General features: G+C 33.2%; 1 protein-coding gene across 1 annotated transcript in view; it reads right to left on the bottom strand.

The window, feature by feature from the left end:
* Positions 1–536: 536 nt before the first annotated feature.
* Positions 537–17,259, bottom strand: part of LOC137640204 (monoglyceride lipase-like) — a 110,131-nt gene continuing 93,408 nt past the window's right edge. Inside the window, exons 5-7 of the mRNA XM_068372741.1 lie at positions 17,178–17,251; positions 16,006–16,192; positions 537–1,900 (exon numbers count right to left, since the gene is read on the bottom strand). Coding sequence (XP_068228842.1) covers positions 1,787–1,900; positions 16,006–16,192; positions 17,178–17,251 — 375 coding nt within the window. The 3' untranslated portion in view covers positions 537–1,786. The remainder of the gene's footprint in view (positions 1,901–16,005; positions 16,193–17,177; positions 17,252–17,259) is intronic.

The raw sequence follows: 17,259 nt of genomic DNA, 5'->3' as shown, positions 1-17,259 counted from the left end.
ATTAAACGAGGACATTATTTTTACAAAACCGAACCAATTTCTTCTTAATACATTATGAGGCTTTGCTATTTTGTTAAACTAATAATACTTCCTTGCTCCCAACTAATATAAAAGAACAATAACAGGACAAAACACTTAATATACAATGGTGTACATTACTACACACGTCTTTGTCATTGGATTCAGCGCCCAGGTGCAACTTGGGGGAGGGAGGGGGTAAACAGTTGCACAACGCAGTGAAAGTTAAGGGTTTTGGGCAGTAAGAGGGAAGAATGGAGGAATAGGACAATTGAATAATGTCAACAGTGCACTTCCCGAGAAGCAGAGTGGTGCACTGCTCCTCTACGGGGTACGACAGTCTTTGCTTTTTTTGTATGTGAAAATTTAAGTCCGAGCCCGGAGCGAGAGAAACAATTGAACTTGGATTTATTCCATTTTCTCGCGTATATTAATTGTTCATATTTCACACCGAAAACCGAAAGGAACTGCTAAAACGCTTCTGATAATAGGCGCATGTATATATACAAAGCCCTATAAATCTTCAATAACATTTATGTACATTACAGGGCCATTCATACATTATTCAATTCCTTAATAAGAAATTAAGAAAACAAAGACATCTTATCAGTGAGTATTGGATTGAACTTTTCTGAGCAACTGCAATGGGAAAATTTGTTTACATTAGTAGTAATTAGTAGAAAACTTAATAGGAGAAAATACATTACTAATCAAAATAAATAATTCAATAAGTCATATACTGTAAGTAGGAAATTAAATATTAAAAGTCATTAGTATTGTAGTTTTCAGCTGAAAGAAATTAGTTTAATTATTGTTCGAAATCCAAATTTTTATTGATATTTCTACGCAACTTTTTTCTTTTTTATTAACTTACATTATTTTGAATCTTCTATGCCTTTTAAGGAACGCAATTAATTATCATGAAGTTACTTTTAAAAACAATATATCAATCAAGTTCGATTTCCAGAAAAGGAGATTCCAAAATAATGTTAATAATAATACTAATAATAATTTTGTGGTTCCCCATCAAAGGAACTATTATCAAATTCTCCAGTTGCTTCGATCCACAGCACATTTCTATAAAAAAATACATCTCTAGGTTCACAATCAATTCAATAGATATAAATATACTTTACTTTTCAACAATCAACGATGTCCAACATAAAATTGAATTCTTTCTTAAACAGGAAACATTACTCTGGCAACAACATCGGTTCACGCTCCTCCCACGCCTTAATATTTTACTTCAGTAACTATTATATAAACATATTCTCGGGTTAAACACGTGACCTACTCTATTCTCAAATCTTGAAGGGTAAAACAATATCAATACTGACAAAGCTATGTTTGCGCCAGAAACAGTCTGATAGATGACTGCTAAGAAACGACACAAATAGGACTTATATAGACATGTATGCACTAGTAACAAACAAGATATTTATGTGTTAGAGACATATGCGAGTCTGTGTTTTATAACATCAGGCAGATAGCCATGCTATACACGTTCATGTGACTGTTTAAATCCGTCAGATGTATACCTACACTGTATATTGGAGAAACAGTCAGACCTATTTTGTGCCAACGAAAAGAGGCATGTCTAGGTTAGAGGCAGAGGTAAGACACCTGCCTTATTTCTGCTACAGCTAATGATAGTGATACTTGAGAACACTTATCAGGGACAAAGTTTGCATATACAGTATTTTTAAGTTCCTTTTTCTTTTAAGTACTATGTATGTTTGCTATAGAGAACAAAGATCTCCACCACTTCTCAGTTCTTGACAACTGGTACCCTGGCAGTGATCCAGTCAACTGTGTCCTGTAGAGCCTCGTGACGAACACCGGGATATTCTAAGTACAGGTGATGGTAGGCTTCCGGGAGCATCTGTCGTCAAAAGAAAAACAAACTTTAACAAAAGAGGCGAAATTTAATTGATACACCCATTGCATTATTATAAAATCAATTCCAAGTAACTGTTCATGATCAAGATCAAATTGATAATCATGATTATCATACTGATAATCATGATTAGGATGATTATCAAAATGATCATGATGATCATCCAAATAGAACACGATCATTAAAATGGTCATCATGATCCTATTGATAATCAGCATAATCACGATCATCATCAAAATGATCACGATGATCCTCGTCAGAATGATCACGAAAGTCATAAAAATTAACACGATCATAATCGTCAAAATAAATCGCTATGGTATTCAACAAAGAGATCACAATCCTTTTAAATCATGATCATTTTGATGAAAATAATCATGATCATTATAATGATTCATGGTTGTCATAATGATCATGATGATCATCATAATCATGATAATCATTATAATTATCAAGATAATCATGGTCATCAATGATCATGATGATCATTATAATTATTAAGATCATCATGGTCATTATAATCATCATGATGATCATTATAATCATCTTGATGATCATTATAATGACCATCATGATCATTATAATGAACCTCATGTTCATTATAATGAACCTCATGTTCATTATAATGATCTTGATGATTATAATGATCATCAAGATCACTATAATGATCATCATCATTTTAATGATCATCAGTAATCTTAATGATCATGTTCATTAATGATCATCATGATCATTATAATGCTCTTGATCATTGCAAAGATCATTACAATGATCGTGATCATTACAATGATCATCAAGAAACAATCATGATCATTATGAATAATTATCAAGCTCAATGTTATGATCATCATGATCATGATAATAATCATCATGATCATAATAATGATAATCATGATCGTAATGATCATCGTAATCAAGAAAATGATCATCATGATCAATATGATAATGATCATGATCTTTATAATCATCATGATCTTTATAATAATCATCATGATCTTCATAATGATCATGATCAATATAATTGATAATGACTATCTTTATAATGATCATGATTATAACGATAATGATCATCAAAATTATCATTAAAATTATCATGATCATGATCATTATGATGATCATGATCACCATTAAAACGATCATGATCATCATCATGATCATCATTAAAATGGTCATGATAAGGATTATAATGATTGTAATAAGGATTATAATGATTGTAATGAAGATTATAATGATCATTATAATGATTATAATGATTATAATGATCATTATAATGATTATAATGATCATTATAATAGTTATAATGATCATTATAATAGTTATAATGATCATTATAATAGTTATAATGATCATTGTAATGATTATAATCATCATTATAATGATTATAATGATCATTATAATCATTGTAATGATCATTATAATCATTATAATGATCATTATAATCATTATAATGATCATTATAATGATTATGATGATCATTATAATCATTATGATGATCATTACAATAATTATAATGATCATTACAATCATTATGATCATTATAATGATCATTACAATCATTTTAATGATCATTACAATCATTATAATGATCATTATAATGATTTTAATGATTATATTTTTTTTATTTATAATGATTACAATGATCATTATAATTATAATGATCATTATAATGATTTTAATGATTATTATATTTTTTTTAATTATAATGATTACAATGATCATTATAATTATAATGATCATTATATTGATTATAATTAAAAAAATTATAATCATTAAAATCATTAAAATGATCATTATAATCATTACAATGATCATTATGATCATTGCAATCATTATAATGATCACTATAATCATTATGATAATTGTCATCTTCACTATGATCATTGTCATCATTATAATGATCATTGTCATCATTGTAATGATCATTGTCATCATTGTAATGATCATTGTAATCATATTAATTATCACTATAATAATTTTGATGATCATTATAATCATCATTTTAATGATCATTATAATCATTATAATGATTATAATGATCATTATAATGATAATGATCATTATGACAATGATTATTAGGATCATTATGATGATTATAATGATAATAATGATGATTATATTGATTATAATGATCATTATAATGATCATTAAAATTATTATAATGATCATTGAAATGATCATTAAAATTATTATAATGATCATTGAAATGATTATAATGATCATTAAAATGATTGTAAGGATCATTATAATGATCATTATAATCATTTTATTGATCATTATGATAATGATCATTAAAATGATTATAATGATCATTATGATAATGATCAATAAAATGATTATAATGATCATTATAATCAAAATGATCATTATAATGATTATGATCATTATAATCAATGATCATTATAATGATTATGATCATTATAATCATTACAATTATCATTATAATCATTAAAACGATCATTAAAATCATTATAATGATTATGATGATTATAATGATCATTATGATGATTCAATGATCAATATGATTATTATAATGATCAATAGATTATGATCATTATGATGATCATTAAAATGATTATAATGATCAGCATAATTAAAATGATAATAATTGTTATGATTATGATCATTATAATCATAATTGATCATTATAATCATTACAATGATCATAATCATTATAATCATCATTGTCATTGTAATAATTATATGGATCATTATAATCATTATTATCATCATTGTAATCATTATTATGATCATTGCAATCATTATAATGATCATTGTTATCATTATAATGATCATTGTTATCATTATAATGATAATTGTAATTCATAATAAATATTGTAATAATCATAATAATAATAATTATAATGATCATAATGATCATTTTATGGATTATGATCATTTTAATGATCTTTATAATGATCATTATGATCATCATAATGGTCAGATTGATCATCATGATTATAATCATTATAATCATTTTAATAATTATAATGATAATTTTAATAATTATAATGATTATAATAATTATAATCATTATAATGATCATCGTGATCATAATGATCAAAATTATTATAATGATCGTTATGATGATTATAATGATCATTTTAATAATTATAATGATCATATGATTGTAATGATCATTATAATTATAATGTTCATTATAATGATCATCATGATTATAATGATCATTATAATGATCATTAAAATTATTATAATAATCATTAAAATGATCCTTAAAATGATTATAATGATCATTATAATAATTATAATGATCATTATAATGATTATAATAATGATTATAATTAGTATAATGATAATGATTATAATTACAATGATCGTTATAATCATTACAACGATCATTAAAATCATTATAATGATTATAATGATTATAATGATCATTATAATGATTTTAATGATCATAAGATGATTATACTGATCATTAAAATAATTAAAATGATCATGATGATGATGATCATTAGAATGATTAAAACGATCATTATAATTATAATAATCATTATAATGATTATATTGATTGATATAATGATTATGATAATTATAATCATAAATGATCATTATAATCATTACAATGATCATTATAATCATTACAATGATCATTATAAATGATTATAATGATCACAATTATAATGATCATCATAATCATTATAAATGATTGTAATGATCATCATAATCATTATTATGATCATCATAATCATCGTAATCATCAAAATCAATATAATGATCATTATAATGATTATGATTATTGTAATGATCATTATAATGATATTGATCATAATAATGATATTGATCATAATAATGATAATGATGATTATGATGATAATGATAATTTTAATGATTATAATGATCATTATAATAATTATAATGATCATTATAATAATTATAATGATCATTATAATAATTATAATAATCATTAAAATGATCATCATGATTATTATGTTTATAATGGTCATTATGATTATAAACATGTTATATTGATGATCATTATAATCATTAAAATAATCATAGCCAATAGAATGATCATTATAATGATTATACTGATCATTATAATGATTATAATAATCATTATAATCATTATAATGATCATTAAAATAATTACAATCATTAAAATTATAATTATCATTTTAATCATTATAATGATTATAATAATTATAATGATCATTATAATGATTATGATATGATTATAATGATAATTTTTACATTTTAATAATTATAATGATTATAATAATTATTATGATAATTTTAATGATTATGATGATCATTGATTATAATGAAAATTTTAATTATTATAACAATCATTATAATGATTATAATGATAATTATAATGAATATCAATGATAATTGAAAATGATTTATTGATCATTATAATAATTGAAATGATTATAATTATAATGACCATTATAATCATTATAATTTTCATTATATTAATCAATCATTATAATCATAATGATCATTATAACCATTATTATGATCATTATAATCATGATAATTTAAATGATTATAATGATCATTTTAATGATTACAATTATTATTTTAATGATTATAATTATATTTTCAATGATTATAATGATCATTATAATCATTATATTGATCATAATGATTATCATGATCATTGTAATAATTATAATGGTCATTGTAATCATTATAATGATCATTGTAATCATTATAATGATCAATATAATTAAAATGATCAATACAATTATAATGATCATTTTAATAATCCTAATGATCATTATAATCATTAAAATTATCATTTTATTGATTATGATCATTATGATTATTATAAAGATCAGATTGATCATAATGTTCATTATAATGATAATGATTATTATCATCATAATGATCATTATAATCATTATAATGATCACTACAATCATTATAATGATTATAATCATAATGATCATTTTAATTATCATAATGATCATTATGATTATTATTATTATCAATATAATGATTATAATGATCATTGTAATGATGATAATGATCATTTTAATGATTCTAATGATCATTATAATGATTCTAATGATCATACAATGATTATAATCAATGTGATTATAATGATTATGATTAAATTGATCATTATGATTAAATTGAAATATAATGATTATGATTAAATTGATCATTATGATTTTCATGATCATTATGATTATGAGTATCATGATTATCATGATCATTATGATTATAATGATAATTATCATTATAACGATAATGATCATAACGATCATTATAACGATAATGATCATAACGATCATTATAATGATAATGATCATTAAAATAATTATTATAATGATAATGATCATTAAAATAATTATAATGATCATTGAAATAATTTTAATGATCATTATAATGATTATAATGATCGTTATGATTGTAATGATCGTTATGATTGTAATGATCGTTATGATTGTAATGATCGTTATGATGATTATAATGATCATTATGATGATTATAATGATCATTATGATTATAATGATCATTATGATTATATCATAAATTATAATGATTGTAATGATCATTATAATGATCATTATAATTATAATGATCATTATAATGATCATCATGATTATAATGATTATTATGATCATCATGATTATAATGATCATTAAAATGATTATAAATATCCATTATGATAATCATTTTAATGATCATCAAAATTATTATTTTCATAATCATCAAAACCATTATTTTCACGATCATCAAAATGGTAATTTTAATAATTATCAAAAAGATAATTTCTAGGATCATTAAAATGATCATCATAATCATGAAAAAGATCATCACGATCATGAAAAAGATCATGAAAATCGTTATCAAAAAGATCATCAAAATAATTATCAATGTGATCATCATAATCACCAAAATGGTTATATTTATCTTTTGATTAACACTTATGATTATCATTTTGATAAATTTCATGATTATTATTACGAGGATCACTTTTATAATTTTCATGATTATTATCATGATGATCATTTTTATAAATATGATTATCAAAATGATCACATTGTCAAAGTGATTATCATGATAATTTTCATGATCATGATAATTTTCTGTCAATGATTATTTTGATGATAACTTTCATGATCATCAAAATGATTATCTTGATCATTTTCATGATTATGATCATTTTAAGGTTCATGGTGATAATTTCCAAGATTATTAAAACTAGCATTACAATCATGACCGTTAAAATGTTCCCCAATTTATAGTGCTCACTCTTATTCAGGTAACGTTGTGAGAATTTATACTAAAAATGACGTAAGCAAAAAAGATGAGTTGAAGCAACTAACGCTTACAGTTACTTTGGATTGGCCAGATGTTCGTTTTATAGCCCAAGTCAGAATGATTTTTTTTTCATTCTTAAAGCACAAGTAATGAAAATTTATTAATTTGTTTGAGAAACTTCAATTTCATCAGATATCAAAGTTATTTTTGAGGTCTTAGATCTAACATGTTTATGCTTCAGCAATCACTAATGCTTAACATTGGAGGCAGATAAAAATTGCTATCTAAAGATATGTAGCAAAGATTTAGTTTTAAGTCAAGACCAAAATCCCTAGAAACAGAGATATTGATTTTATGGACAAGCTAATGTAGATTAAGTGACCAAAAACTATAAAAAAAATATTGTAAGTCATATCGTCATCCCTGCTCCAGTTTGTATTTGGTTTTAGTTAACTTGGAAAGTCTTATGGTTTACAAATTTGGCTCGTAAATTCCTTGCTTTGTGATATTCTTGACATAAATCAAGGAAGAATGGTAAATATACTAATGTCAAGAATGGGAATCAATGGTCAACATAGAGTATTTGTTTAAAGGTCCATAGGAAGAAATTGTGAAATAAAGTAATGGAATGGGACGTTAAGTAGAAAAACTAAATTATAAAGATTAAGGCACATTAACAGGAAACTTAGGACCACACATTTTAAGATGTAGTAGCCAACGAGAAAGTAAGGAATAAAAAGTATGTAGAATTAAAAATTTAGGGAAACCCTGAATCATATCAATTAGGAAGAAGAAAATTGTACTGGAGTTAGGTTACCTAAGATTAAAGTTGTTATGGCACTAATGGAGAGAAACTCACTCTCTCCCGAGAGAGAAAGAGAATAACGTCCAAAGTAGGAGTAAGTATTTTGTAGAGTTGTTTAGTAAAGAAACTACTACAACGCAGTAGAAATTGAGAAAGCGAAATATAATTAGACTGTTGTTGAAAGAGTTCGAAGAATGGAAGAGTCAGAAATTTAAAGGATTAAGTGTTAGTATGCAGTAAAGTATTGATGAGATTCACAAAAAAAAAAAAAGACTGAGTAAAAGGGAAGGATTGTTTCTTAGTAAAGGAAAAAGGATGATGTGGATTTTAAAGATGATAAAAGGACGGATACTCATGATTTAATATACCTGGATGTCAAAAGAAAGTTGTGTCAGGTTAAAGGTGTGGTAAGGGTACAGCATTCTAGGTTCGGAGAAGAAAGGGGGTACACAAATCAGTTCATGAAAAAAAGGGACAAGTAAAAGTAATATAAAAGACGACATTGATGCCAACTGGAGGATATTCAAGAGATTGTTGGATAGAAAATTAATAATTAAGGACAATGAACTTTTATGATGTAAATTAAACATTCTAATAGCAACTTTACATTAAAAGTACACCTAAGCAGCTGGTTTACATGTTAACGGGTGGAGTAGGTAGAGATCTCGGTTTTCTCTCAATTGTGTTTGTTGGTAAACGTCTATTTCGAGATGAACTCAAACCAGGCACAAAACCATAAGACAATATGACAAACTTGAAGTAATTTGTATTTTTCCTAACGATACAAACCATGAGCCCTTTATTAAGGAATATACTTTCGGCGAAGCTGGAAGACTAGCCATAAGACTTTTAGCGAGTTGCAACTACCCCACCGCTAGCTAGTGGAGGGTAGGAGGTAGTACCGGCTACCCCACTCACTCACACTCACACACACACACTGGTGTTGTCTCGTCCCTTTTAATTGCAGGCAGGACTTGCAGAGGGATAGGTGATGGCAGGGCAAATTTATATAAAGAGCTAAATTTATCATTAGTTCCGTCACTAAATACAAACCGTTTCACTTATTATTAGGTTAGACTCACCCATAAGGTAGGAAGAAGTTCTAACCAACTGGCTGGTTTTTGACCCTGGATTTAACCTCCATGCTATGCACACATAAGGAGGAATGCCCTGACACCTTACTAAATCTTCGAGCAATAGCATGCTTTAGCAACCTGAGCAATTATGTGATTGTGTGATACTAGTAATGTGACTAGTCTAGGTATAAATTCTCAGAAATCGTAGGATTCTTTGTACCAACCATAGATGTTACCCAATCCCACCTCGCCAACGGGTATGGGGATGCAACAAGTATATATTCCTATACCAAGTTACACAAGAGCAATGGTGATAGAGGAGGCCAGTTAGCAGAGTATGATTGGTGCTGTTTCCCAAGAGATTGAAAGATGAAAGAAAGAAAAAGCCAATCATTCTTATCATTCACCCCAGACTTAATCCCAGGTAACCTCTGTCCTCCTTCTGCTACTTGTCCATCAAAGACATGGGTCACGTCTTGCAGGTAGTGTACAGCGAGGGTCGTTTGATGCTTCCACATCCACCTGCATCACGGAGTAGTAGCTCTTAAACACTAGTTAGGGAAGTAGCAATGCTCCTAACATCGTGAGCACTAGGTCTCCTTGCCTGCTGAGAAGGCTCAGGATTCAAGGCCTGGTCTATGACCCTGTGAATCTAAGTGGAGATAGTGTTCTTGGTGACCCTTCAGGGATGAGCTCCGGCAGTTCTTCTGAGGTAGCACCTCAAAGCCCTAATTTGGCAAAGTAACAGTTGATCCGGGTCATCGGTTACATTACGGAGACTCTCAATCCAGAAGGGCCCGAATCTAGGATCCGCTACTTCCAGATTTTGAGTCTTGGCAATAAACGCGGGGATGAACCCGAGCATTACCTCTCCCCATGCCCTTGAATGGAAGAAGTCATAAGAAAGACCATGCAGTTCACTTACTCTTTTTGCAGAGACGAAAGCAAGAAGTTCAGTTCGGTGAAGATTTCATGCCTGGCATAATGGTTCATAAGGGGCTCCTTTCAGAGACCGAAGGCCGCGTAATGCAGCAGATGGGCCCTCCACCCTTCTTTTGATGCATCCAAAAAGAACATAAATTTTGAGGGAGAAGCAAGAAGGTCGACCCCTCAGTGGAGATTCTCGTCTGTCACCCACCATGCTAAGTCAGTCTTCTGCTTGGGTCTCATGGGGACCAACGAATCTGGAGAGTCTAAGAGTTGAACCCACTTGGACTTTGGCCACCACTGAAGCGATTAAATTTGTAATCGGCAGTTGAGAACTAGACATTCCAGGGATGATAGGTGACATAGGTGACCTATGAGACGTAACTACTGCTGATTCAGGAGTGCAACTCATTGCAAGAAGGGACTTGTTACCTTCTTCAGCTTCTGGATCCTGTTGTTGGAAGGGAAGTCTTTCTGCAGGTTGGGGTCTATGATCATTCCCAGGTTTACCAGTCTTTGTGATGGTAGGAGGGACAACTTCTTGAGGTTTATCACAACCCTTAGATCATGCCAAAACATGAGGAATCTGTCTTGGTGTTGAAGAAGGGTGGCCACTAAGCCTACCAAGATCAGCCAATCGTCCAGGTATCTCAAAAGATGATTGCCGATCCTGTGAGCTCCTGTGGGGCTCTGTTCCTGTAAAGGAGAAAACTTGTGAAAACCTAAGGTGCTGAAGACAGGCCGAAGCATAGCACCTTGAACTGGTATCTCTTGTTGTCGAAGATGATCCTTAGATACTAACTTGACAGGTGTACTGGGATCTGGGGGTATGCATCCTTTAGATCCAACGTGCACATGCAATCCTGTGGTCTTAAAACCTGCCTGCCATCTCCATCTTGAATGGAGCATGTTACACAAACTTGCTCAGGAAGGAAAGGTCAATGACAGGTCTCCAGCCTCCAGACGCTTTCTTCACAAGAAAGGGTCGACTGTAGAACACTGAAGACTCATATAGGACCTTTTGGAGAGCGCCTTCTCCAACATGGTCTGGACTTGAAGGGAGAGATTGTGTGAACAGGATGCAATAACCTGAACAAATAAAGGACCCAGTCCAGGCCTCAGCCCTGTGCTGCAGCCACCTCTGCCACTGGTGTTGCAGGCATCCCCCCACTGGTAGACAAGTGGGCAGTTTGTTGTTCCTGCTTACCTTCAGCTGTTCTCGGGTAGGAAAGGGCTTCTTGGGAGATGTCTTGGGAATGCCTGAACTCCTAGTGCTCAACTGCAGTCTGGACCAGTGGTTCTCAAACTATGGGTCGCGACCCAAAGTTGGGTCGCGAGATCAATTTTGATGGGTCGCAGGGACACAGGAACATTATCATGCTTTCAGTGTTTCAGTGTATTTCAGTTGCTTAATTGAATTATTCTTCTTTAACCACAAATTACTTTTGTTATGTATGTTCATTCTATTAATTTCGTTTTGTGAATTAAAAGCAGTGCCATAAAATTCTATTAATTTAGTTTTGTGAATTAAAAGCAGTGCCATGGATTCTATTAATATAGTTTTGGGAACGAAAAGCAGTGCCATGAATCCTGTTCGTTTAGTTTTGTGAAAAGGAAAAGCAGTGCCATAAATCCCACTAGTTTAGTTTTGTGAATGAAAAGCTGTACACATTATTTTTTTTCCAAAATAAAGTGTATATATCATTGCATGTTTTCTTTCTCTTCACTTTACTCTGGGTCGCGAAGGAATGAAATGTTTCAAATAGGGTCGCTCATGGAAAAGTTTGAGAACCACTGGTCTGGACGAATGTGGTTTCCTGGATGTAGGAGCCAATCCATAGGACCTAGAGGTCATCGCCCACTGCTGTCTAAGGAACTTGCCTATGGAACTTCTCTATTATCAAGTCCTGTCACCTCAGGATCAAGTTTTTCCACAATTTGACTACTTGATGAGTAAGGACCTCCACAGTCCTGGTTCCTGATAATAGAAAAGTCGACATGGACTTCCTGGTATGCTCCTTAGACCAGTCCTACATCCTGATAAGATGGCCTACAAACCCTAGCCTAAGATCAAGCCACGAAATAGCCTTTATGGCAAACTTTGCGACCTTTTCTCCATATTAAGGCATCGCTTGGCAAGAAGGTGACAGGGAGTCCAGCGAGTTTCTGGCACGAAACCCCCCTAGTCAAAGCTTTGATGGACAGGTCCAGATGTAAAGCTGACAGTTTCTCCTCAGTTACTTCATAATACCTCCTCTGCTGGATGAAGGGGGGATGTAGTAGCTTAAGACGTGTCTTTGGTACGAAGAGAATTCGAAGCCAGGGCGATCTGGAAGAAGGCCTACTGCCTGGCCTTCTTCCACCCCCTCGACCAGGGCAAAGCTGCACTGGTCTTGAAGGGTCTCTTGAGTGCAGTACAGCTGGTCCAGCACCATATCCTTCCCCAATGGCAGTTCTGTAGAAGGGCTGTTGATGGCCCTCATGCAGGTCAGGACCTGTTGGAGCGCTTGGTCGGTTTCTCTCTGCTCGACCGATGAAAACCTTGGACTTGTTGACCTGGGGAGAGTGTCATCCTGTGCCTTTTCCAACCATGAGGTGTCACCCATAGGGGCCCAGGGTGGCTCATAGTCGTCTCCGTACTGCCTGAAGAGTCCCTCAATGTCGCGGGGACCTCTATCGTCATCGTTACCACAGAAATTGAAGAGCTCTGCACCTTTTCCTAAGGCTAGGTCGACGTTCTCGCAGAGCGGTTCTTCGGCACTGTCTTAGTTCTTCCTCTCCCTAAGGGGAAGGGGGGGGGGAGGAACTCTGTCACCAGGGATGATGTTTCATTCTCCCAACATAAAGAGGGGTCGAATGTATCATTGGGTCAGGAGGCGTGTGAAGGCTGCTTAGTAACTGCTGATGAAGCACACTGACCAGGTATGGTGACCTCGAGGAGAGAGAGCCTGTAAGTCTTAGTCAGAGAGATCTTCCTTAAGATACTACCGCTAGTGTGTTACTGGGTCCTTTGACGGACTAGACAGTACTACATTGTATTCCTCTCTCTGGTTGTGGCTTATTTTCCCTTTGCCTATACATACACCGAATAGTCTGGCCTATTCCATACATATTCTCCTCTGTTCTCATACACCTGACAAAACACTGAAATTACCAAACAATTCTTCTTCACTCAAGGGGTTAACTACTGCACAGTAATTGTTCAGTGGCTACTTTCCTCTTGGTAAAAGTAGAAGAGACTTTTTATAGCTATGGTAAGCAGCTCTTATAGAAGGACACTCCAAAATCAAGCCATTCTCTTCTAGTCTTGGGTAGTGCAATACCCTCTGAACTGACGAGGAGGAAACTGCTCGCACACTGATGCCTGGTAGCGCGCTAGATTTGGGTCACACGCTAAATCACTGCAGGATCTGGAAGAAGGCGATCACAACGAACATTATGGACGTTCCTCCTGTCAGCGCTGCGAGACAATGGTGGCAAGCGTTGGTAGATGGCGAGGGACCTCTGGTCTAGCACAGCGCACTCCAACGAAGAAGGTAGAGGCGAGTTCTTGTCACACTCCCTTGGGAGTGTGACAAGAACTTCTAGACCCCAAGGCAGGAACTGGGTGAGGTCAGGCGCCAGCTCATCAAACTCACTGGGCACAAGCAACCTCCTCCTGGCTAGCCGGTGGGCCAGGCTCTAAGGGCCTGGAGAAAGGCATGGGCCAGGACCTAACCCATGAATAGAAAAGGTGTCCTCAGTGAGCGGCAGGAACCAGCCACGGACTTTGCCACCCACCCTCCGCAGGGTAACCGAACCCAGAACAAGGGGAAGAGCCGTCATCGGCGTGCTGGGCTGGAACGACAGCAGACAAAATTGGAGAGGTTGGAAACTGGACTCGAAAGACTGCGCCAGGCATGGAAGCTGGGGGCTCCTCTTATACAAAACCTTTGGATCCTTTGGAGGAAGATCAAGGTCCACCTCTGAGGAAGCGAGTGTGCAAGTCATCTTTGCTCCCAACTGCAGCAACTCGAACAGGCCTTCCTTGAACGAAGGAAAGTGATACCAAGATAAGTCCAAATCTGTAAAACATCATCAACATAGAAATACTACCCTGCGGAGAAGGGAGGCACTGCTTTGCTAGGGGAAGCTACGACATCCTTCGAATCTATGAGTCGTCCAGGGGTTAAAGGGTCACCACTCCTGCTCGATCGATCCCCTGGGGAGACTGATCGAGAAGGAACTTCAGGGAGAGATTGAGGAGTGGAGTTAAAAAGTCAAGGTTTCATTGACTTCGAGGATGACTCCTTAGGAGAAGAATCCCTCTTCGACTTCTTACGCCTCCTACTAAACCTCTCCCACTAGGAGGATGACCACTCCTTACACTCCTCAAAAGAGTCGTCTTGGTTACAAGGTCGTCCTCGGCACGTCGGGCACAGTGAATGAGGGTCTATCTTGACCGGAGACATGAAGGTTCCGCACTTAGCCCCCTTAGGTCCAAGTCAAGTCCGCAGGACGTCATGGAAGAAGAAAACACTCTCAACCTGAAGAGAAAACAGAGAAAAGTCTATAATGTACCGTCAGTATGGGTGCTGGAGAGAGAGAGAGAGAGAGAGAGAGAGAGAGAGAGAGAGAGAGAGAGAGAGAGAGAGAGAGAGAGAGAGAGAGAGAGAGAGAGCGTCCACTTTAACCGAGCCAAAAGCAAAAGTGACGAGACAACACCAGAGTGTGTGTGTGTGTGTGTGTGTGTGTGTGTGTGTGTGTGCGAACGGGGTAGCCGATACTACCCTCCTGCCCCACCGCTAGTTCCTTGTTAAAAGTCTTCCAGCTTCACCAAAAGTATATTCCCTAATATAGAGCCAAAGACTAATGTTATTCAAATTTTTACATCTATACTGTTCATATATATGAGAGAGAGAAAGAGTGAGTTTGACGAGAACATACAGAATATAAGTAAAGATTAATAGAACAACTTATTTACACACACACACACACACACAAATAATAATAATAAAAAAAACCTTCAAGTTCTACAGCATAAAAACATATGCGTCCATTTTCACCTTAAAGCTTTTATCGGTACTCTTGGCCTTGTCGTAAAGAATCTTAGAGCCTTCGATGTCGCAAAGCAGATCTTTTCCTCCATGAAGGATGAGGAACGGCCACTCGACCTCTGGAATGTGATTTTCGATGTAGACGAGGGCGTCTATGCATGCTATAGCCCACCGGGCTCGGACTCCGCCTTGGTATCTGCAGAAGGGGAAAATACTTGAAAATGAAGTAAAAAGTAAGTTAAGAGTATTAATCCGGAAGAAATTTTGGAACGTGGGTTACACAACAATGATATGAGACATTTATCAGTTATCAAAAAATAATTTTGATACGTTAAATATAGAGGAAAAGGAAATATTGCTGTTGTGGTGTATCGTTATTATAAATATTTCTTACAAGAGTTACAGGTCAAAGATAAATATAGAAAGGCGTTTCACGACACTGAAACAAATGCATAAATAAGGGTTCGCATGTTGTACGTATTGAGATGCAGGGGAAGATTTTAATTGATTTATATATATATATACCGTATATATAAAGGTTAATCAAAAGCAGATTCTCTAAGTGGAAAAGTATTCTAGTAATATATTCCCAATCATTAAGTATTCAAAAAATGTTTAATGAAAACATCACGAATACACTATTATACTTGACCATGGCTACTTTTCGGCAACTCCAATAAGAGGTTAGTCATATCACTCTCGATCCGCAAAGAAGAAAATTAACCAGAAAACCACATTACGATAACCATCATGAATAACAAAACCCTCAGCTGATGGAAATTGAAAAATGACGTTTACTTTCCACTTAACGACATCATGAAAGAGAGTAAATTCACATTTAAAGTAACTGTTGATATAATAACTTCAATAGTGGTCCAAACATCTAACGGCCGACAAATAGCAAATATTTGCAATACAGACAGCTAGTGCTCATATATCTTGCAAAGATATAATTTAACGTAAATCCACATGTTATAACGACCTCTGGAGATGTTATACCGCATTACCGTACTTATAAAAATAAAACATGATATAAAAATAATACAGGATAAACTAATATAAAAGTAATAGAATATGATACAATAGGTCACAAAATCCTAGAGCAATTAAAATTACCAATGTATTTCAAGGGAAAGAAAAAAAAAACAATTGAATCATTAAAAAAAAAAAAATTAACAAACCTTAGAGGATCTTTCCGCAATCTGCTCTTCATTTCTTCGTCTCGTGTCACGTGATCCAGTTTCAATTTAGCAACCTGTCAGG

The sequence above is a fragment of the Palaemon carinicauda genome, chromosome 4 (genome assembly GCF_036898095.1).
Source record: "Palaemon carinicauda isolate YSFRI2023 chromosome 4, ASM3689809v2, whole genome shotgun sequence".
Classification (NCBI taxonomy): domain Eukaryota; kingdom Metazoa; phylum Arthropoda; class Malacostraca; order Decapoda; family Palaemonidae; genus Palaemon; species Palaemon carinicauda.
This window is presented reverse-complemented; position numbering and strand designations above follow the sequence as displayed.